Here is a 22,985-nt window from a genome sequence, read left to right as displayed (position 1 = left end):
CCACGTGACAGGATATGAACACACATGCTCCTTGAATCAAGTATCACACATATATGGTTAATTTCACAAAGTTTTAGTTTAAGCAAACAAACAGTACCAAGAAATAAATAGCTTTTTGATGCATGCACTGAGTCACACGGAAGCAAATACATTGCTAGTTATACATAAAATGGATACCATAAAAGACTTCAACGCTGACAGCAGATGAAATATGTTGTTATCTGTATTCTGAAAACTGCAGCATATAACATGGTACAAGTCTTTATTTTGCAAATATGGCCAAATTTTGGTATGCCTGCACAACCACAGAAGGGCCAGAAAACATATCTAGTAAAGGAGTACCAATGTCAGAGAACAAACCCTCTGCACCAGGACCCTACATCCCTGTGAACATTCTGTGGGAGCTCCCAGGTCCTCTGGGGCAAGCCCCCAGGCGTGGCGTGGCACAGCAGCGCGAGGCTTTTGCAAGGCAGAGCCTGGGCATTCATTCCCTGGGTAGCCCCCACACCAGTTAACCCAACTTTGTGGAGTTTTGCTGGTCTGTGCCGCAAACAGCTGGAGGCCGGCTCTCTGCCTCTGCAGAGATCACTGGGAACTTGATTTAACCACCAGTGTCAGCTTTCCACGAATCAAAATATTTCTTAGGCATATACACATTGCAAACTACATGTAAAGATGTTTCCAAAACATCTGGGAAGTGTTTCCACCAGAAACCTCTCTACTTGGTCTGCTCTATTTTGGTTAGATATTACGCATATTCCCACCAGTTTCACATAACTCAAGGAAACTAGCTGAAGTAAGGAAAAAGCTTCAGCCTTCAAGCCAATTTGTAAAGTTTACCCATTTGATCCTTAATGTTATTTTAGTATGCATCACGTCGAGCAATTGGGAAGTATTATAAATATATTCACACCAAACGCATGAATATCTAGCATAAAATACGTATACGGACACAGTTTGCAACTAACTTACGCATTAGACCACGGTAACTTTTCACAATCACTTCAGATTATGAAGTAAATCCAGATTCATGAAGTAGGCCATTAAATAGTCAAAATCATTATAGAAATCATGCACTGTAGTACTTGTATTATGTTTTGTATTTATGTTTTGAGGTTAAATAAGCATAACTTTCTACTGCTAAAAGGAGTAATAATCATATTCCTTGTTAGAAACAGTGGCAATATATATATAGTAATATTTCTCAGTGCTGAGAGCTTTAGATCCCCTCCACTAACAATAATACGAAAGCTAAAACACTTTTTTAAAAAAACCTTTTTATCTGCGATTTTTTCATTTATTTTGTTTTTCTGCAAAGATGTATCCAGCATCTTCTAATGCTCTCAAATCATTACTGAAGTGGTGGACTTCAGTAGCATGTTCACATCTGCTGATAAGGAGAGATTTTTATTTTTATTATTATTATTTTTTTTACTTCAGACAGTGCTGCAACAGGCACTGAATAAGCGCCGTGTGCCACGGTGCAATACCCACGCGGAGGCCGTGTGCCAGCCTCTGCCCGGGAATGCCTCACTCCAGCTGCTTTGTGCACCCACAGACACCTTTGCAGGCCGGTTCCTCTGACCCCAATGCAGGAATTTCATTACTGGGAATTCTGGTGGTTACCACTGTACGTGCAAATAGTTTGAAATACCAAAACACACAACTAAAGGCATTAATTGCAGAGAAATGCCAAACATACCCTGTCTAACCTTCTAGCTTCTATATGTCTAAGTAGCTGTTGTCTCCAGTCAGCAGGCATTTTAGCACAGCTCTCATTTCCCTTCACAGGGGTAGGCCTTGTCTTTATATCACTGTTATCGGAAGGCTTGTCGCCATAGTTACCCAAGTTATAGTCTGACGGTATCTTTTCCAGCAGAGCTGCCATTGTAGGCCTCGCTGAAACTGGCCTGGTTTGAGAGGTACCGTAACTCTCTGTACTGTAGCTTCTTGCAGACAACGGCCTCCTTTGTGTAAGGTTTTTAACAGGAAAGCTGCCAGTCTGGGCTTTCACTTCTTGGTAGGAAGGATGCTCGTCTTCGTACCTGCCGTTCCTCTTGAGGAACTGAGACTCGGAGACCGAGATGCTGCTTTGGCGCTCCACAGCTCCTCGGTACGGAGGCCTGCCATACCTATCGCCTGGGGGCAGCTCATGGGGCTCACTGACCCTCCTGAACATAGACATCTCGGTGGAACTGGCCAACGAATCCGCTCTCCTCAAGAAGCCCGGCCGAGAGCCCTGGCTCACAAAGGGGGCACTGACGGCCTCCTCGTTGACCGACGGCTGGGAGAAGGAGAACATGTGCTCCACAGGGGGGTAGCCGCGGTATGCCCTCGGGCTGACCAGCTCCTGGGGCAGATTTTTACTCTGCTGGGGAATGTACTCGGGGTTGAGCTGGAAAGGTGGTGGTAACCTCTTCTCGGCTGTGACCTCCACTGCTCCCTGCGGGTTGAAGCTTTGGTCAAACTGGTAGACCTTCTTTGTCACGGACGACTTCTGCTGTGGCTGCACCTTGACGCTGCCGTAGGTCAGCAGCTCGTCATCCAGCATGGGGACCGACTGGCTGCGGGACATGCTCAGCATGCCGTGCTCCGGGCCCAGGAGCTTGTCCACCCTCTCGTGGGCTCCTACAGTATCATTACCAGATGCATAGTTTTCTAAAGGTATATTATAAACTTTGTACGTTCCAATGTCTATCTCATCGATACTCTGTGACTTCTTAAATTTGTTAGTTTTTAAATCCCTCATCATTGGAGACAGCCTTTCTGTGCTCTTGCTGATCGAAATAACACTTTTAGAAGGGTCTGGGCGACAGTGAATATGTGAAAAGACATTTGTGAGACTTCTGTTAGCATTTGAATCGTGATATTCCCATGCTATTCCTGGAGTGAAAGTGCTAGATAATTCAGGAGACTCTTTGATATGATCTTTCCGCTCAGGCAAAGGGCTGGTGGTGGGGGTGTTTTCCAGTTTGGAAGGAAAAGCTGTCCTGTCTTCAAAAGGACTAGGGGTTCTGGTCCAATTTTGCCAAGGATTGGGAGGAGGCACTTCAGATTCGTGTGTGTTTCTGAGCGTCGGCTGCTCCAGCTCCAGAGGAATGCCAACTATCCTGTCTTGTCTGATTAACGGCCTGCGCCCGTGCGCAGATGTGCTTCTAGATTTCGTGCTTAGGAGAGGGTTAGCGCTCGGGTTCTCCACCGTGCTCTCCTCTGCAACGAAGCCGGTGTTATCGTAGTGCGAGCTATCATTCCAGCTGTCGGTGAAGGTGTCGCTCAGGGGACGCCTGTCGTTGCGCTGTGGCAGGTTTCCTGCCGGAGCAGATTCCCGCTGGCTCAGTAATGGCTTTGTTTCAAGGGGCTGTGGAAATGACTGCACCAGCCTGCTGAAATAAAGCAAAATTAAATAAGGTAAAATGCTCTCTATTAGAGCACAGAAACAGTCAACAGAAAAACAAATTTATGAAGCAATTTAATATTCTCCCGCCCATATTCAGGCTTTGTGATGGGCACTTATGTCACTGAACTGGCATGAGTGTCTGCAGCAGTTCATTGCACTGGAGCACAGATGCTTCAGGTATGCACACAGAGAAAATAAGAAGCGAGTCAAAAGTCCTGGATGGCTCAACACCAAGTTCATATATAAATCCAGCTGAACATGTTTTTTTACTGTAAAAATAACCTTCTATGAATTGCAATTTATTTATTTTTTTAAAAACAAAGCTGACAGATGCAGCTTGTGCATCTTCTCACCACCAAGATGCTATGCATCGCCAGTAAGCAGGCTCCAGCCTCTATTAATGGGGAAGAGCCTGTGCATTTCTTAAGACAGAGCTACATTTACGTGACTTACAGCAGGAACAGACAGGGCAGAGAGTTCCATGTATGGTACAAGGGTGCTTTCAGGCTGCTGATGGTCAGTGCAGATTACAACTTTCAATGAACTGTATTGCAATTGGAGGTCCAGGGCAGAGTGATGCTCAGGACAGCATGAATATGAGACACATGCACTCTGTTAGCTACACTAAACTATAGCCGGCTGCAGCTCAGGACCACACAGAACAGAATAATTGCAGCTCAATTACTAGGCACTTTTAATGCATGGCTATAGCACATGGTTGAAAAGAGAGCTGTAGAATTACTGACATTTATAGAGTATGAATGGGTGGCCATGGGTGCACAGCCTGGGCCATGTATGGCTATGTACACCTCAGGATAATTGGGGTAAAATGTTATGATTTTGATCTGAATATCTTTACAGACAGTACACGATTACTTTGAATGAGTACAGCAACATAAGACAAAAAGCAGTTGGAAGCTGTGTTAGAGAAAGAGGATCACACCTGTTTCCCCACAAAGAGTTATTCACTGCATCTTTAGCTGTTGTCTGCAAGGACCCCATTTTAACATGCGCATTGGAGGACCCTGAGGAAGCCTGGGAAGGGGAATAGTCTGAGTAAGTGCCTGAGGAAACGCTGTTATTCAGACAATGGATCTTATCTGCTTCAGACTCATCTGTCGACTCTGAAACAAAACACAGCACATGTTTTCAGGAGGTGGTGTATGGAAACTAAACTCCAGAAAAATGCATTTTCAAATAGATACTATACATATATACATGTATGTGTGTGTGTGTGCACAAATACATACACAATATGTTTTAAAATCAGTGAAGTGCAGAATACGTTAAATAACACATCTATCTATGCGCATTACATATGCTTCCATCTAGCAGGCTGTAAGTCAAGTTAGTACCTTTCTTCTCTTTACCCAGAAGAACAAGCTTGGGTGGGTACAACGGAGTCTCTGGTATGGAAGGACGAAGTTCACCTATCCTCATCTCACTGGCAGGATGTCCAAAGGCATCCTGAGGAATACAATAATGTAGAGTAAACACAGGAAACAGAAACCACTTCAAACTGCAACGAGCAAACATTTCGAAGCCTTCTTTTCATCAATGTGACAACACACCGAAACCCCACCATACGGGCAGAGATTGTCTAATTATGATGATTTGTCAGCTGAAATTTCTAATTAGTTCTACAAAAATACTTGTAAAATTATGGTGATGTGTTCATTCTGAAAATGTGTACAAAACAGATGGAGCTCGTGAGATACATCAAGGCCGTGTAAACATTTTTGATCAGGCAAAGGTCACAAAAAATGCAAGCTGCCAGCAGAAATAAATAAAATTTTTGAATAAATATTTACTTATTATTTCAGGAATAACTGTTCCTCATTCATTCATGGCACAAGTCTTTCCACAGATTCAGCTCTCCTTATAGCTATATTTAATTCAATTACTTTGTCTCTAAAGAGTTTTCTGCTAAATTAAAATGATTCAGATTTCAAAAACTTCTCATAGAGAGTTTAGCAAATCTTGACATTCTAAGACTTCCTGCACAATTGTTTTGCTGTTCTAGTCAGCAATAGGATACAAACTGAAAATAACATGAGTTGAAAAGTGGAAAGAAAGTGGTCTTAGAAAGAGACATTTTAAATTAAGGCTTTTTAAATTGAGCTCATAGGATAGCTAGAAGAAGGGAACAAAGACACAAATAATCAATCTGTACCATTTCTTATGCCATCACTGGAAAAAAAGTTCAGAAATAAGAGAGATGCTACACCCAAAGATAGGTGACATGGGGAGACAGGGTAGGGGAAGACCCTAACTGGAGGAATGACAGAGGTAACCCAGCTCTCAGGAAAGATGGGCAACACAGGAAACACATGCTGGGGGTGTTAGTGCATGGGCTCAGGGGAACATCCCAGAGAGAGAACTGATGGAGATGGGCACAGCAAGACCGGATGGTCGTGCTAACTAACACCGATGAAGATCCTTGTGGGAAGGGGCAAGAGAAACACATTGTCTTGGAAGCAGGAGGATGAGCTGTGATTTTTGTAAAGAGAATGGAAGCTGGGGAAGGAGGGTATCTAGTAAAAAAGAGGATGTGTCAGACAGGTACTAGGAGAAAATCCATAATTAGTAGCAAAAATTAGGAAGGGAATAGTTAGGGGAAACATATTTAGGAAGAAACTTTCCCTAATGGAGACAAAATGAGGATTTCTGTACCCTGACATTATGTTGTTAATGGTACTCCAACAATTATGGGTCATATGGCTTTGCAGAGAGAAGTCAATCAAGGAAGAGAAACAATTAAGAATTAAACATTTAGAGAAACAACTAAAAATGGAGTACCAAAACCAAAAATACATTATCAAAATGTAAAATTCTACATTTTAAAACTTTTTTGATTTTACTCATAGGGTGAAACCTTTGTGAGGTGTAGCTCCATTAACTACTTTTGAAATAACAGTGGAAACAAATATTTGTTAAAGCATTTGCCGTGTGATTTATCCTTGAAGAGCATAATTGTATTTAAGAAACAGATATTTTAATCCTTCTACCTTTGGTGTACTACTGGAGGTAGCACCATACCAAAATAGCAAAGAACAGACATCTTCACAGCCCATTTAATTAACCCTGTCAATGATAACTTTTAAGTAAACGCAGCCACATTCTGACTCTTACATGATGTAATATATTCAAGACTTTAAAACACTTTGATACCCAGAGCTCCCTTGTGGTGTATGATATTTCTCACATAACGGTATTGATGTACATACAACTTAAAGTGAGCAATAGTGCAATAGCATTTTTTCAGTGTAACACAATCATTTCTACTGCAGTGTAGCAAACTTATCATGCAAAACCATTTTTGAAAAATAACAAAGTGCATAGCATTCACAGAACGTGAAATTCCCCACTTTTGAAGCATAGTGTATGCTTCAAATGTTTTTGTTTTGTTTTGTTTGTACCTCTGAGCTTTTTGTATGCTCTTCTTTCTCCTTCCTGTCTGGGATTTCCAGAGTCGATTTATGAGTGTTGTCTGTATCAGACAGGTGACTCTTATGGAACTCTTTACTTTCTCTATCTTGCACCTAGAATCCCAATATTGTGCCATGAAACTTTTAAAAGTTATAAGCTTAAAATAAAACTACTTGCTGTAAGATAAGAAGAACCAGCAGTTCCATATTTGACATAATGGTGAGCACAGGTTTTTATTTTAGTTGCATGATTTCATGAAGTTTTCTGCTATTCCTTCTTTCTTTCTTTCCTTCTTTCTTTAACTTACTTTAGCATCTAGTCTAGCTATTCCAACAATAATCTATACACTTTTGAAAGGATTAGTCTGGCACTTCTGAACATACAATGAAAAAGTGAAAGATGTAAAAAAAAGAAAAGCATATTCCGTTTACTTTTACTCTGCTTAACAGCACCCTTTTTCTTAGAAGCCCAAGAACAAAATGGGCACTAAAAGAAAAAGAAAAAAAAAAAAAAAAGTATTATTAATAGGACCACTTGCAAGAGCAAAGAAAAGAAATAGACGTAATTGTGTTTTCTGAGAACCTATTCCTGAAGAGTAACCACAGAAAGATACAGGCAGAGGAAAGAAAAGTATGTTGAGCTGTTTCCCAAGAGAAAATACATGGTAAACCCCAGTAAAATAACTGGGAAAGAGAAATATTGGCAATTATTCATGCTGACAACACAAAAACATCAAATTAAAATCTAGAGAGCTGTGATTTTCAAAATAACCTAATTCTGAGAGTCTGTTTGCAAAGAACAGAAAAAGAATAGAAAGACCCGGGCTCAGTGCAGATGCATCATGCATAGGGCAAAGGCATGGAGGACCATTAAGGATGGATCTACTCCAAAAGAACAATTAAATATACGTAGAGGGCTGGCAGCACTTCTGAACTGGAGTAGGCGAGGGCAATCTGAAAAATGACAAGCTGGCTATAAAGAAATCAAGAAGCAAAGACAAATAAACAGATTCAGGCTAATATTACTTGGTCCATATTTTACTAAAATTTTAATGAGGGACTAAAGAAGATCACAGAAAATGTAGCAACAAATGTAACCAGATAGATATCAGAATATCTCTAGATACAAGTGAGACTGAGGCATAGATATTTTCCCCAGAGTCACAGTTAGGTCTAGAAGTGCAGGCTTAGAAAAAAAGCCTCGCTGAGCCACTCGCCATGTCACAGACTCTGCACATAAAATGGCAGTTCTTCTATCTCTCAGCCCTGCTTGTGGACAGCTTCAAAGTCCCACTAAAAAGTCTTCTCCTGATAAGATCACAAAGTGCAGACTTCCTGAAGCTGCGTGTGAAAATCAGTCACAGTTCTGAATATGTTGCTAAAATAGCAATGACCAGATTGACCTAAATAAAATTCAGTCACTAATCCAGAAATGCACTGAGAGTCACCCAAAACATGGCATTATCCCAGAAGGATGTGGAGTGCAGGGTCTTCCACCTGCTCCCACAACTCTCCCACTCTTCTGCCTGCAGAGGCTGCTTCCAGGAAGGCCATTTCAGTGGCCATTAGCTCTGAAGGCTGTCTGTGTGTACAGGGTGTAAAGACGAGGTATAAGTCCTACTAAAGAACTGAACTTGTGGGATGAGAACTGCTGAATGTGGATCTGGAATCTGAAGGTGGGAGAATGAAGGAACCCCAAAACACGTCCTGCCTGCAGGGGGGTACAGCAGCCAGCACACTGTTAGAGCATTGACGCAGTGAGCTCGCCCCTTTTCAGCTCCAGCAGGCATTCCCAGACATACAGCATGGCTTTAAAAGGAGACACAAACTTGCTGCTTTGGTGACACAAGTACTTGAGGAACAGACTGGGATAGTGTTTGGGCTCCACGCAGAAAGACGGAGTGGATCCTGGAAAATAAATTGTTCTGGGCAGGTAGGGCTGTTTCTGCCATGCCTTTCTGCTTTGCAGTCCTGGGGACTGGCAAGCACTTGGAGGAATGCACACTTTAACCTTGCCTGTTAGGTGATCAGAAGTACAGCCCATCAGATGCACCCAGGCACTGACCAGAATTTGCTACGACCTAAGAAGTCAAAGTCTACAGAGATGCATTTATTGTGAAAACTTCAATTTCCAATAGTTTTATTTCAAATGGCTGAGCTTGTTTGCTGACACGGTCAGAACTCTGGAAAGATAAGCTGCAGATTCTTATCCAAGTAATTGTTTGTCATGTACTGCAGAGGATGGGAAACCCTATAACGTCATCCTAAGTTATAACCCACGGAGATGGTCTTGCCCAGTTCTGTACATAGTCTTCAGTGTGAGGACAGAAGGCCCAGTAGTGCTCTGAGTTACAACACCCTAATATCCGAATTGCACTCCCTGTGCTCTCCCATCTCTGGAGGAAAAGAGCTTCTGCCACACTTGGTCTAGATGGATACGTACCCAATTGCATATATTTCACTGGGGTGAACAGAGACATTCTCAGGTCTCTTGAAAAAGAGACTTTTTATGGCCCATCAGACATAATCCAGGCCTACAGGCCCTTCGTATATGAGCTTGTACAGGGTGCCACGTCCAGACGTGTGATACTGCATCTCCCAGGTCCTCACGCAAGTGGGGCCAGGCAGAGCAGCAGCCTCAGTGGGTCCACTGATACCTTGGACTGATTTTATGGAAGGTGGGCTTTATCTTGGAGACAGTGCTGAATAATGCCTCTCCAATCCAGACACAAAGATAAGGTCAGGCAGAAGTCAAAGTAACTCAAAACGGACATTTGACATCTTATGTGGAGAAAAGTCTCTTGTAAGCCAAATGTCCAGAACAGGAAAGCATTACTTCCCTTCTCCTTTGACAAGAAGTCACTGAGGTCATAACCTCAATAAACATCCTTTGTACTATGGAGAAACCATATGGCAAAACTCTATAATGAAGATGTTTCTGCCTGCTGATTAAATATAGGTAATTCTGCTGCAAAGAGCTTATCGTGCTATGGCCTTAAAGCAGACACAGACTGAAAACCTTTAGGACATATTTCCCTCCCAGTCAAGAGAGACTGCCGTTGTGCATCTCATTAAGGGAAAACGGTTCCCAAAAGAGACGCATCAATTGAATCAATTGAAGCCAGGCAGCCTAGGGAAAACAAAACTGTGCAAATTCTCTTGGAAAGGCAAGATGATCTTTTAGACAGTCTCTAAAACTTTCACTAAAAACAGAACAAAAAGAACACCTTTCTCCCTCTCAGCCCCCATTCCTCCAAAACAACCCAAACCCATGCAAGTAATGAACTAAGAAGTTGAAAGGATTACAGTCTTATTTTGATTGAGATGAGATAAAGGTCTCAGAAGAGCCGATGCAGCTGAGGCAGTATTTTTCTGGCTGTTAGCACTAGTACCAGCACCAGCATCTGGAGCAGATTACTCAGAAGACAACAATCTCTCCTTTTTACACAGTACTAATGAACCTGCTAGGAATTAACACAAAGGATGGAATGTTGCATGATGGACTGGAAAATGTTATTTATTTATTTATTTATTTATTTAAACACAAAGCTGACAGTTATACAGAACTCTTTCAGATGATTTTCTCAGTCCATACATATCAAGAATATTAACTAAAGATCTCAGTTGCCTATTTGTGGTATTTCTCAGTGATGCTCATGGAAAGGGTACAAAATGCACTAAGTTATCCCAACCTTCTTTTTGTCTAAAATGCACATCTTTCACAATGACATAGGACAACAAAAAGGTTTATTTTAAATGGTGATTAATTAAGAAATTGTTTATTATTACCAAAGGTGGAGGATAATACAGAGGTTTTGAAATGTAGCTTATTACTCATCTCAGATTCTCCTTTTAATTATTTAGGAGCAATTCTGTGAAGACACGTGTGTGAATTAATTGCAAGAGAACCCAAGAGAGATCAGAAAAGAAACCAGCTTATCTGGCTTCTGAAGATGAAAAAGTGAGCACTGCATCTGAAATTAAATTACCTTGTTATAAGAAAACTGTCTTCAGTCTAAATCTATAGCAGAACACACCTGCATTTTCAAACTGTATTTTAACTTGAGGCTTGAGATCATGTCTCCTAATTATCTGAAAAGCAAATGGAGCTTAATTATGTTTTATTTAACGTGTTACAACTGAAATCATGCTAATGTTATTCACAAATAATTCATAATTTTTCTACAGTTTCTCATACCTCTTTTTTATCTTTATACAGGAAGCCAAAGAGAGGAAAATGTGTACATGATCTTGCTTTATTGCCATAAAAGCTTTCCAGCAATGTTATTTGCCTGAATGACAGGAATGCTTTTTTTGTTTTGTTTTCTTTATTTGATGAGATAGCTGTGCTACTAGTCTTGAATAAGTACTAGGGAATCTAAAATCTGGAAAAAGTCTACCATCTTCACCCTTGTAAAAAAGGAAGATGAAAAATATGTTTCTATTGGTATGATGGAAATAGCTCATGGACTCACATCAGTTGCTTGTGGTAGAAAATCAACTAGGAAATTGCAATCACACTATTTAATTGCGCTTCAGGAATTACTGCAGGGTCTTTAGCAATTCAACTATTTTTATAAAACATATATTTTGATACTCTTGGATTAAACAGTTCATGTACATTCACAGAAAAACCAGATATGATTATTTTCCAGTTGCAAAAGTGAATGCATTTTAATCAAATAATAAAATGCAAGAAATCTGTCTTTATCTTCTTCTGTATTAAAATTCAGCATGCATTCTACATACTGGCGAATAACGGAGGCTTTGCTAGGCTTTGGATACTCTCAGAACTCTGCCATGGCTGTTAGCTGGGACATTACTCCCTGCTAAGGGGCTCCTCTTGGGTGACAGCAGCAGAACCAGTACCGCCACCTGTATCTGAAGCCCTGTGTTGCCAGCCCCAGAGCCATGAGACCTAACACCCAATGGCTTTGTCAGACAATACTGATTCCAGATAGTATGCATGTGGTCTCAGTATGGTTAATTAAAAACATCAGAAACCTATTAAGAATACTTAAGTTCAAAGTTGATGCACAATAAATTGTATTCAGCAACAAATCAGAACACATCAATACTCATGCCACAAGACATAAGTTGGTTAAAAGGCCAAATTTACACAGTGAGATAGAGTATAATTGGTAAAAAAGAATAATGGTAGAATTTAAGATTTCACCTTTAGATAAAAACATGAATGATTTAACTTAATTTGAGATTTGAAGAAAGTTTTCTGAAACCATCGTAAGTCAAAAATAGATATTCTTTTAATAAATGAAAAGGTTTATCTTTAAATAAAATACACAGTACTGACAGTGCAGAGACAGTGACTGCTGTATAAGTGTGAACAGCCAATCTGTGTTAAGGATACAGAAAACTGAGGAAGAAAAAGTCATCCACACCCAACCAGCCAGGGATATTTCAAAGACAGTGAACTTATCATAATATTTAAAGAACAAAGGGGTGAAAAGATAATTTGATTTTTTTTTCTCATTTATTTCTTTTGAGTATTAGGACTTCATAAAGATTTGTAAGAATGGAGGTATTCCTGTAGGCCTGTCCATGCATTTTACAAACTATCAAGAAATACTGTCAGAGTAAGAGGTTTCTGCTATTTATAAGGTGTGGCTACACAAAGTAAGTCATTAGTATGAATGTATCAATGAGTAGACATCCTCTGAGATCAAACTTCAGCTAATAAAAACAGCTTTGCACAGGACTGTGCAGTACTTTGGAATTGATCTTTTACTAACTGTATTTATGTCAGAATAGAAAACTTTGTCGCTATGCATACTGATCCACTTTTGGCCAAAGTATTAAGGGCTAGATTGTGCAACTCATTGAAAAGTACTGTTCAGGGGCAACTGATTTTAAGTTCCCTGCAGTCAAAGAATCACTTCTGTTGGCTTCATTAACTTTTGGCAAGGTTTATTGGCTAAGGGGGATTGGACTAGATGGTATTTCAAGGTCCCTTCCACTCCCTAACGTTCTGAGATTCTGTGATGTATTATGCATTACATTTAATGGGATAGAAGAAGCAGAGTCTAATGGCATAGTATTGTGAGACAGAACAAACTGATTTGTCATTTACATATTTGGTGCAGAGATAAACTTATGTAAGCCTGATGTGTAAATCAAGATCAGGTCTAATCTCCCACTAATATGCAAGTCTCTTGTATCATTAAAATTTAGGAAAGTGCGGGTGTATATCAGTACAAAAATTCAGATTTAGCTAGATTTAAAACCCAAAATTCAATCTGATAATCTTAGTTGTATTGAGAAAAAGAGCAACTCAATATAAAACTAGACTTACTTTACAGAATTAAACTAGAAACTCTTAGGTATGAAGTTCACAGCAGATGTAGCATATAATTTGAGGGAGTTATGTTAAAACCCCATCTTGAACTATTGAAAGGAACAACGATCCTTTTACATTACCTCCACTGAAATCTCCTTTGGTGCCATGGGCCACTTGTGCTCATACTTTTCTTTCACAGTTTGTTCACTGTTCGCAGTTGGTGCTGTGTTCTCAGGCCGTACTCCATGGCTTGTTTTGCCCACCAGATTTTGAACTGATTTTACCATATTCTTTAAATCCTCCGGGTATGGAGTGGGATAACGTTTTAGATTTATTTCAACCTGAACATTCATAAAAAGAATTAAAGCACAAATACAAAATGAAAACAGCATGCAAACTAAAACCATGGTTACAGTACTATGCCTAAGTGCAAATTCCTCAAATTTTGAGTTAATCTATTTGAGGCAATTTGTTACATATAGCTACCTTCATGGATTTTTAAGTTCTTGGACTGAAATTTGCATTCAGTTACATTATGGAAACCTATCATGGAAATTCAGTGACATAAAATAATGGATGGGAATGCTTCCCTATAAGCTTATCTTTCACCCTGTGAGAATATTGTATTTTAATTCTACACTTGACTTGAGAGTACTAACATATTAAATCACACTTTTCCAAAACGATACTGGTGTAAATGAAGAATTAATTTAGCCATGTTCAGTGTACTGAATTAATCTGAATTATCTATAACAACTGAGAACAGAATCTGATCTACTGGGAGCTATTTGCTCTTTGAGATGGATAATGTACATACATACACTCAAGTATATGAATACTCTTAAGTATACAGAAAATGCAGGAAAACAGACTCAAACCACTACAGAAAAGTCACCCAAAATCACACTGAATATTCCTTTGACTGAAAGAGCCACTGTTTTGTTACAATGATCAACATCTTAAGCTTATATTTTTTTATCACTCAGAAGTAAAGAAACATGGTATTCACCCAAGTCCAAAGCAACCCTAATTTTAAGACAATTTTACAGAATCTCAGGGTTGAGTGAAAGGGGAAGAGGGACATGACATGACGCTATCAGCAAATTGCTCAGAGGAGACGGTGCTGTAGATTACCACGTCAGGAGGGATCTGAGCAGGAAAGAAGACAAACATGGTGCTGGCCTCCCCATCATGTTACAGATGTATTTTGTCTGCTGTACATTGCACCCCATCACGAGAAGAGATGCTGAGGAACCAGAAGAGCATGTGCAAACAGAGCATGACCTCAGCAAGGCTGCTCAGGCTCTGCAGAGTGGGCATTTGGTAGGTTTGTCCCTTGCAGCCAGCCCATGGCAGAGGTCCCCCTCAGCACATGGCTCTGTCCTCCATGGAGCATCTCCTGCCCTCCCTGCTCTGTCCTTCCCACTGCAGACCTGTGCTATCTGCACTGCTGGGACTGATGGTTGAGGGTCAAGCACCAGCTCCGTGGCTCATGTGGTAAAATAGAAAAGGTCTGCAGAGTGGTCTGCCCGCTGTCAGGCAGGAGTAATGGCCCCCAGGCATGGCCAACTGAAATAGAAAAAGTGCTGCCTGAGTCTGCCACTCTCTTTGGGCCTGGACTTGGGGTGGAAATGCAACAAAATCCTTCAGTGAAGGAAAATTACAGCTCCCAGGGCAAGCTCTGTGTGTCAGGATAACTGTTGCTGTTTATGAGGCTGTGAACTTTGAAATTACTCTACATTTGCCGTGTGATAAGTAAGTATTTAGAAGCATTTACCACAAAGATGCTTTTACCTGGTTGTGTATGTGAAGTAAGCGAAGGGAGCTTGCTTTTAATAGCTCACTATACAGGCACTGAATTTTACACCCCTAATGAGTAGGTAAAAGGTAATTTTGGATTCAAATGAGTATGGTCTGTTGATGGGAATATTTTAGAAGCAAGAGCATGATCAGTTTGGAAAATGGAACTATATGAAATACTAGCTTATAAGTCTGAACCACAATAGAATAAACATTACAGATAATAGATTCTGACATGACCTTAACATAAAATGTTAAAATGTATGGCTATGATGTCATATGTTAATAAAGAATTCCAACAGAAAAAAGAAATTAAGTCTGTAAAGCATTACTAAAGCTGTGGTTGATTTGCGGTTGAAAGAAATCGTATTTGGATGTGGCCTAATTAGGCAATAGCTTTTTCACAAAATCCGAGCCATGATTTAAATGCAGGTTGCACAGACAAACATAGCTAGAACTCAAGTCACAGAGCAAATCCTCAGTAAGTACTAGTCAAGAAAAAATTAACTGAAAGACTTTCATGCGATAGGCAAGTCAGACAGGGATTTCAGTAAGAGTCTTATATCGCTATGCATATAACTATTACACAATGAAAGTACTGGCAGTTGTGGGGGGTGATATCCAGCAGAAAGCAGGCATTTTCATCACAGATTTAGAATTATCATTACAGTGGAAATCTGCACTCCCTGTCGATGCAATTCATTAATGTTTTAATGCTACACCAAAAGTACCATGACCCTGAAAAGAGAATTTTCAAAGTTCAAAATTCTTTATGGAAGAATTTATTGAATAATTAAAATAATCAAATTAATGTTATATAGTTTGGCTGAGAATTCAGTTTTAACTGTGAAATATAGAAAGGAAAAACCATTTACACTTTTATAAAATGCTAACACTGTTTCTGATTACCACCTATTGTTAATTGGTTAATCTTCTAATTTATCCCATAAAGGTATGATGAAACTGCTGAAACTGCAAATACAAAATAGTCCCTACAACCAATTGCAACACATGGATGGACTGACACACATTAAGTTCACAAAACGTTCCAGAAATTAGCTTTTAGCTCATGTGCATGCATTTAAATGAATGCTTGTGAACAGTTGAATCAAACAACTCTTTATGGCACTTCTAGGGTCATTCATATATGCAGATGAATTAGCCGTGCTGGAAAAGAGCACAGACATATCAGAAGGATGCAAGTAAGTGTTTCTACCCTATTAATTAAATTTGAGATTTATTTTTTTTTAATAGCTTGGGAAGAAAGGGTGTTTTAAGGGTGTTTTCCATCACCCACATACCTACAGTGGGTAATCTTTTCCTTTCAAAGTCTGGTAAGATTTTCTTGTTTTGAGCAATGTTATTTCCACACTTTCCATTTTTACAAATTTACGGGATTTGTTGGTATTTAGTGTACACACAGTGAGATATAAGAAAGGAAAGATGTTTTCTTTAAGAAACACAGATGGGGGGAAGTATCTGAGCAGCTCCTAGTTCCTTGCTTAACTTTTCATTTAATACCTCTTCTCTGTATAAGCAACGACTATGGCATCTGCTGCAAAACATAATGGTTTGCTTGATGAAGAGATACTAGGATCATTATGGAGGAGAGGAGCATTGAATTGGATCACCTCTCCTTCAAAGACAGACTGAGGGAACTGGGTTTGTTCAGCCTGGAGAAAATAAGGTTCATAGAGGCTTTCCAGTACCTAAAGGGGGCTACAGGAAAGCAGGGGAGGGACTGTTTGTCAGGGGGTATAGTGACAGGACAAGGAGTAATGGTTTTAAACTAAAAGAGGGTACGTTTAGATTAGACATTAGCAAGAAATTATTCACCATGCAGGCAGTGAGGCTCTGACTGCCCAGAGGAGCTGTGGCTGCCCCATTCCTGGCAGTGCCCAAGGCCAGGCTGGGGGGGATTTGGGCAGCCTGGGCTGGTGGGAGGGGTCCCTGCCCATGGCAAGGGGTTGGAACCAGATGGTCTTTAAGGCCCCTTCCAACCCAAACTACATAGCGAAATCTCATGCAGAAATGGACTTGTATATTATGGCGTTGGTATATCCACTCTCTATGGATGAGAGGGAGAAGAGGTAAGTAACAACTCCAGAAAATATATTTTAGCGTTGGACTCTTCCCCCCACACTGACACAAAGGATGACAACTGTCTTGATCTTCATCAGGCCAAAAGACAAAGCAGTAGGGAGACCTGCAGCCCCGGGGGCCATGGGTCACCCACATGGCACAAACCTCTCCTCCACGCCCAGCCGTGCCACAGCTGCCTCCTCGTGCCAGGCGTGAGCAGGCAGCCCGGGGAGGAGGCACTGCAATCGCAGCATCCACAGCATCCTGAGCAGCTCTGGTGCTGTGCGCCCAGGCCTGGCGTCACACCACGCCATGGCAGCTGCTCACCGCACGGCACAGGCCAGCTCCTATCTTCACTAAATGCTGTTTCTAGGAAACCTGAAAATGTGGCAATGAGTCTCGGCTGTGTTTGCCTCCCCATTTTCCATACAGCAGATGGCAGCATTGGAACTCAAGTACAAGAACACCATTTAGTGGATGAAGGATATCATTTTTCTACAAAAACATCTTACTCGAAGGAAACACTTGTTTCAGTCATTCATAGAGTTCAGAAATATATTAAAACCAAAATGGCTAAGTGACATTCTGTTGCATTTAAATATTGAGAATAATGCTTGCAACTAGCATATAATACAGTTAAATTCTTCTATGATCTTAGAAACTTATATCTCTATGATCTTAGACACTTATATCTATTTCCCTGTTAATATTTCAGTTATTTTGCATATTTTACACATTTGGACATCTGTATTGTTAACAGTTAAAATTATGATAAGAAGTAGTGGAACAACGTAAGACTCTCCCTGATTCTCTGCTTTCCATACGTGAGCCATAGATCTGCAGTTCACCTGGGGTAAAATTTCAGTTTAATCTATTTATCGTGAGTCAAAGATTGCTTTATGATTTCATTTTTCTGTTTTGCGAAGTAGTTTTTTACTTTACTAAATAAGTTCTGTTTTGCAATAGAGTGAATTATCTCTAGTTGCAAGACTTTGATGAAAATTCCTAATTAGGGGAAATAGAATAAAAAATCCAAATTTTCCAAACAGATCTAAATCAGATGTTAAATATTTATTGCTAATAGTATTGCTCTTTTAAAATATGATTTTAATACCCTCATATGATTTTTGTCTCTGGCAACACTTGTTGGGTATTCTACTGCAGTTCAAAATGTGCATTGTAAAGTGTTTGATCTGGGGTAATTCCTTTATATTATTCAAAAGATAGACACTGACATTTTCAAGTTTTTGATAGGTTACATAACTGATGAAAGATAACCCCTCTGGTGCACATTCCTGCATAACTCCAAGAAGTTGCAAAGTGCTCATCAACTTCCACATCGAGAGGAATATAGCATATAGGGTCTAAATATTTCTAAAGAATTAGGTGGCTGGAGGGTAATTCTAAGTCCCTAAACATTTGTTGTTAATTTTGGCTTAGTGATGAAACACCTGTCACATTAGGAACCCAACACTAGGGTTCCTAATTCAAAGTTTTGCTGTCTAGGCAACAGCAGACTACCTGGTACCGTGTACTTCAGGGAGAGCAGGTATGTTCTTCTTTCTTAACTGTTATACTTGAAACATGGTTTCAAGTATTTTCTGCTTATTTATAAAACAGAAATAGTTCAATACACGATTGGTATATTGGACCCTGTCCATAACACGTGAGTACCAGAAAAAATCAAACACAGCTTACCTTAACTTTCCCTGCATTTTCCTCCTCTTCCTTTTTGTCTTCGAATTCGAAGGCAACAGTCATACGTTGCTGTCTCTGCTCCTCCCATAAAGTAGGATTAAAACTATCACTGTCTGACTGGAAATCTACAGTTAAATTGCAAACAGCAATGCAAAAGAACAAGGGATTAGTGCACTCAGCAAACGATTGGAAATGACCTAAAAAGACAAGTTCTTAGTGGCTCCTATAATCTTGGGTGACTGCCTTAAAACTGTTGTGGGGGGTAATGAAAGTATTAACTGACAAACCACTACAAACAAATTTTAATGCTAAAATCGGAAGAATGGTGGAAAGCAAGAGGGTTTCAGAGCAGAGGAGAGTGGGGTACGGGGATTCCAATCCCAAATTCCCAGATGTGCTGGGCCCAGAGCTCCGCACCCGCACATCTCGGAGGTGCCCCCACCCCAGCTCCCTCAGGCAGGCCGAGCAGTCCCTGCTCAGCTCCAGCTAGACCCTCGGCTTCTGCCCCACACACACTTCATGCCCAGGTTGAAATCATTTATACGAGGCCATTCTTCTGAAAATGTAAAAGAAAATGTAAATCCTGCGAATAATGGACAGGAGCCCTTTGTGTGTGACAAGATAGGGGCTGTTACGTGCGCACTGCTGGCTTTACGTGTCAGAAGAGAGACACTCGTACAAAGAACCACATCTGAAACCCCTCCCTCTCTTTTATCTCCACTACCTGAACAAGCACTGCTCCTGCCTGTGTAGGAACTGCTGACGATGTTTTACCTTCATCACTGCGGGGTTGCTGGGGAAACATGTAGTTAGTCAGCACTCTCTGCTTTGTTTCTGGGTGCGCCTCCGTTTGCAGTGGAATGAGAGCCTTGGACTGTATAGGAGAGGCAAAACAAAGGACTGGTCACTCAGAGCATGTGTGGTAATTGAAACAGGATTTTAGTATGTGATAAATAGATAATACAGGAAAAACTAAAATTCTGGGTGAAAATAATCCTCTCCATGGACTAAAACCAGTGTTAGTTTGATGGAAATTCTTACTGTCCCATTCCTCACTTCTAGTCTGCATGTGATTCCCACCAGGGCCACCTGAGGAACACTAAACGTCAGAAATATTGACTGCGTGTTCAGCTCCGCACCGGTGGGGAAGCTAAAGGATCAGAAGAACAGAGCTACAACTGCACAGCAGAGCACCCACATTATGGCTGTGAGTTGTTTTAAGTCAAGGTTAATGACAGATGAGTTCATGGTACCTATTGGTTCAGCTGAGTGTAAACCTGGTGCAAGCTACATGGAAGCACCTTGAATATTCAGATTTTACCATTAGGTTTTACTTTAATTGATTATTTTTATTGCCTTGCTCTAATGTAGGAGTGACTGTCACACTTCACAGAAGAGAAGTTGATCTAAAATGCATCACTGGAAAGTCAAAATGCTGAAAAAATATAGTAAATTTAAAAAGAAATACAAGTTCTCTAGCTGAGTGGAGGTGTCATGCAATGTTAATTTTTTGATGGAAATTAGAGTGAACAGAAGGAGAATCCTAATTTAGCACTTTAAAATTTACTCATCAGTTTCTATTATCTCTCCCAGTTAGTCTCCCCTCCCTTCAGCTTTGCAATTCTTTGATTAGCTATACAAGCTAAAAGTAAATGTAAGGAGAGATGCAATGAGCAAGTGCTGATGTAAATCTGTTGACTGCAGTACACTTGGCTTTGTTTGGGGGCCCAGCTGAGTGCTACGTGCTGGGCAGGAGCCCAGAGGTTTGTCTGGTACCACTACAAAGATACAACCCTGTTTGTGCTGCTCTGCACGGTTCTGCCCTCAGCCATGCTCAGCACGGGCAGATGCACCTGGTCTGCGAACGGACAGCAGCAGGACCAGAGTCCCTGTGGCTTCTTCATCCAGATAAAAGGATGGATTAATTTCCAATAGTGTGATAATTACCCTGATCAACTTCAGTTAAGGAGATATAATATCTGATGTTGGGTGTTATTGTAAGGTGAGAAAGAAGAGATTATGAGAATTTATTGCAATTATTAAAAACTGTTAGGTATGTTGAACATTTCTAGCATGTTATTAATTGAGTTTTTCTCCACTTAAAGTCACATTCTGGAACTGCAAAATTATTTTATTCACCAATACTGGCAAAGATTGATGGGGGACTTACTTTAGTGCACAGATGCTGGCTAACTGTTGCATTTCCCCGTGTTCGTGTTACAAAATTTGTTTAAAAATAGAATCCTAAAGAATGTATAGTAGTGATATATAAACCAAGAAAGATATATAAACTAAGAAAGGCATATTTAAATTTAAATGGAACTTAAACAAGAATTTTCTCCAAAACGAGATTAAGAGTACTTGTTCATCTTCTACATTTTTAAACTCCCATTGACTTTAATGGAGTTTAAAATATGCAGGAATGGAAGCATGGACAGGAAAGGCAGAAGACAAAAATGTAGGCATAGATGGAATATGGAGTGGGACAAACTAAGAACAAGTCCAATGAAAAATCTTACCTCTTGAATTTCTATTTAAAAAACATTTTCTTGATAATTCTGGACTTTATTTTCTACTATATATTACTACTTTTGTCAGGATATAGAAGGTTAGTTAGAAGCAAGAGGTAATAAATGACAGCCAGGAGAATCTACACCTTGGTATGAAAGTAGCAAGCTGGACCGGGACTAAACACATCTAAAATTCTACTACAGTCATGTATTAAATTATAGGCTTCATTTATGGCCCTTGCTAAGAACCCTACTACTTTACTAAAGAAATTATGAATATTGAAAGCCATTACCTGGTTGTCAGAAAGCCACAAAGCTGCAAGTTCTTTAAGTTTAGTAAAAGTGAATGGTAAGTTCTTCAGTCTGTAAATGATAATGGAACAACATGAATACTTCATTTCCACAACAGTTTCTTTTTAATCTGTATGCAGCACACTTTGGCTCAATCCTACAGAAATTGCTATCATATCTTTATTTTATCTCGCATTTTATTAAAATACAGTAATTTACTAAGGGGATTCCCCTTAAATTGCTTCCACATTAAGAGAGACTTTTGGATTCTAAAACTACTGATTTCATTGCCTAGAGGTACTAAGGAGATACCAATGTCTTGCCATGGCTGTAACGTAAACAACTTTATAACTTATAACCAACACAAGTTACAGCTTATAACACAGAAAAAATCTTGGTCCCAGTGAGACTTACAGCAAAGTCCTTACAGTTTTTAGTATAGTTAACACAAACCCTTTTATTTATCAGTTAAATTTCTGAACACAAATTACTCTAAGATAACTGAAAATTCATTTTTGCAGAAATGTTAGGAATGAAATTAAAATCAAATTAAAACAAAAACAAAAAACAACATTTTAATTATATGCATGAACACATTTCCTAAAATAATCTGTATGTGGGAACAGGGAAAACATGACTAGATACTCGTGGAAACATCATTCATGTTTTTCCCAGTAAGTAACTCATTATGAAAACATTATTTTTAATTTGCAGCCTGTACTAAGCCAGAGAGGGATGTCCTACTCACATCCTGATATCCTCCCATCTTTGTGTTACAGAAGGGTAAAGAGCTGGAGGACTGTCGAAAGAAATGGACCAGCCAAAGGAGTGAATACAAAGACAAAATCTAAATGTGATTTAACAGAAAGAAGAGAGGAAAAGCCCTTCTCCGAGAGATTCCACTCTAAGGTACTGCACCTACTCAGCATCATCAGGAGAATCCTTTGTCCCTCTATCATTAAATAACTGATAATATTCCTACAATCTTCTTCCCATTAAAAATCTATCTGCATATCTGGGAGATATTGAACTCACAAGCTTTTGTACCATTGCCTCTATGCAGCGTTTTGAAAGTGCATCCACTGCGGAATTACTTTGGATGCATTTTTTGCCACAAAGATACTACCATTAAATATTGTGCTATTTTTGAAAGCAGTGTCTACTTACTGCAAGTAACACATTTTAAAGACTGTGATTTTAATAAGAGTATCTTATACTAAAGATGATTTAACTACAGAAAAGAAATAAATTGACGTGAATATATACAAACACGGTGTGTTGGGAGATAATCTCCAATTAAATGCTTGTATAGATTAGAGTATCTTTACATATGTGTGCATGTTTCAGCCTGTAATTGATGCCACAAGAAAGGAAAGAGTTCCTAAACTTCCTGATATTTAGCTTTTATTCCTATTTTATCAAAAAACTCATACTGCAGTGTGTTTAAATGTAAATTTTCACTTTTCTCTGGAATAGTGCAGAGT

At 39.7% G+C, this 22,985-nt stretch overlaps 1 protein-coding gene across 9 annotated transcripts in view; it reads right to left on the bottom strand.

The window, feature by feature from the left end:
* The window catches only part of LRRC7 (leucine rich repeat containing 7), a 176,666-nt gene that overhangs the window by 22,962 nt on the left and 130,719 nt on the right, over positions 1–22,985 (bottom strand). For 4 of the 9 annotated variants that reach the window (XM_027462559.3, XM_038182885.2, XM_038182893.2 and 1 more), the window contains exons 14-20: positions 21,504–21,573; positions 19,475–19,574; positions 18,701–18,825; positions 13,261–13,461; positions 4,753–4,864; positions 4,341–4,521; positions 1,703–3,383 (exon numbers count right to left, since the gene is read on the bottom strand). In XM_027462559.3, the coding sequence (XP_027318360.1) occupies positions 1,703–3,383; positions 4,341–4,521; positions 4,753–4,864; positions 13,261–13,461; positions 18,701–18,825; positions 19,475–19,574; positions 21,504–21,573 (2,470 nt within the window). Of the gene's footprint in view, positions 1–1,702; positions 3,384–4,340; positions 4,522–4,752; positions 4,865–6,816; positions 6,940–13,260; positions 13,462–18,700; positions 18,826–19,474; positions 19,575–21,503; positions 21,574–22,985 lie in introns of all 9 variants that reach the window. The other 5 variants (XM_038182890.2, XM_038182892.2, XM_072041781.1 and 2 more) reach the window with 4 other exon arrangements.

The sequence above is a fragment of the Anas platyrhynchos genome, chromosome 8 (genome assembly GCF_047663525.1).
Source record: "Anas platyrhynchos isolate ZD024472 breed Pekin duck chromosome 8, IASCAAS_PekinDuck_T2T, whole genome shotgun sequence".
NCBI lineage: Eukaryota > Metazoa > Chordata > Aves > Anseriformes > Anatidae > Anas > Anas platyrhynchos.
The sequence above is the reverse complement of the archived record's forward strand: the minus strand, read 5'-3'. Positions and strand labels throughout refer to the sequence as shown.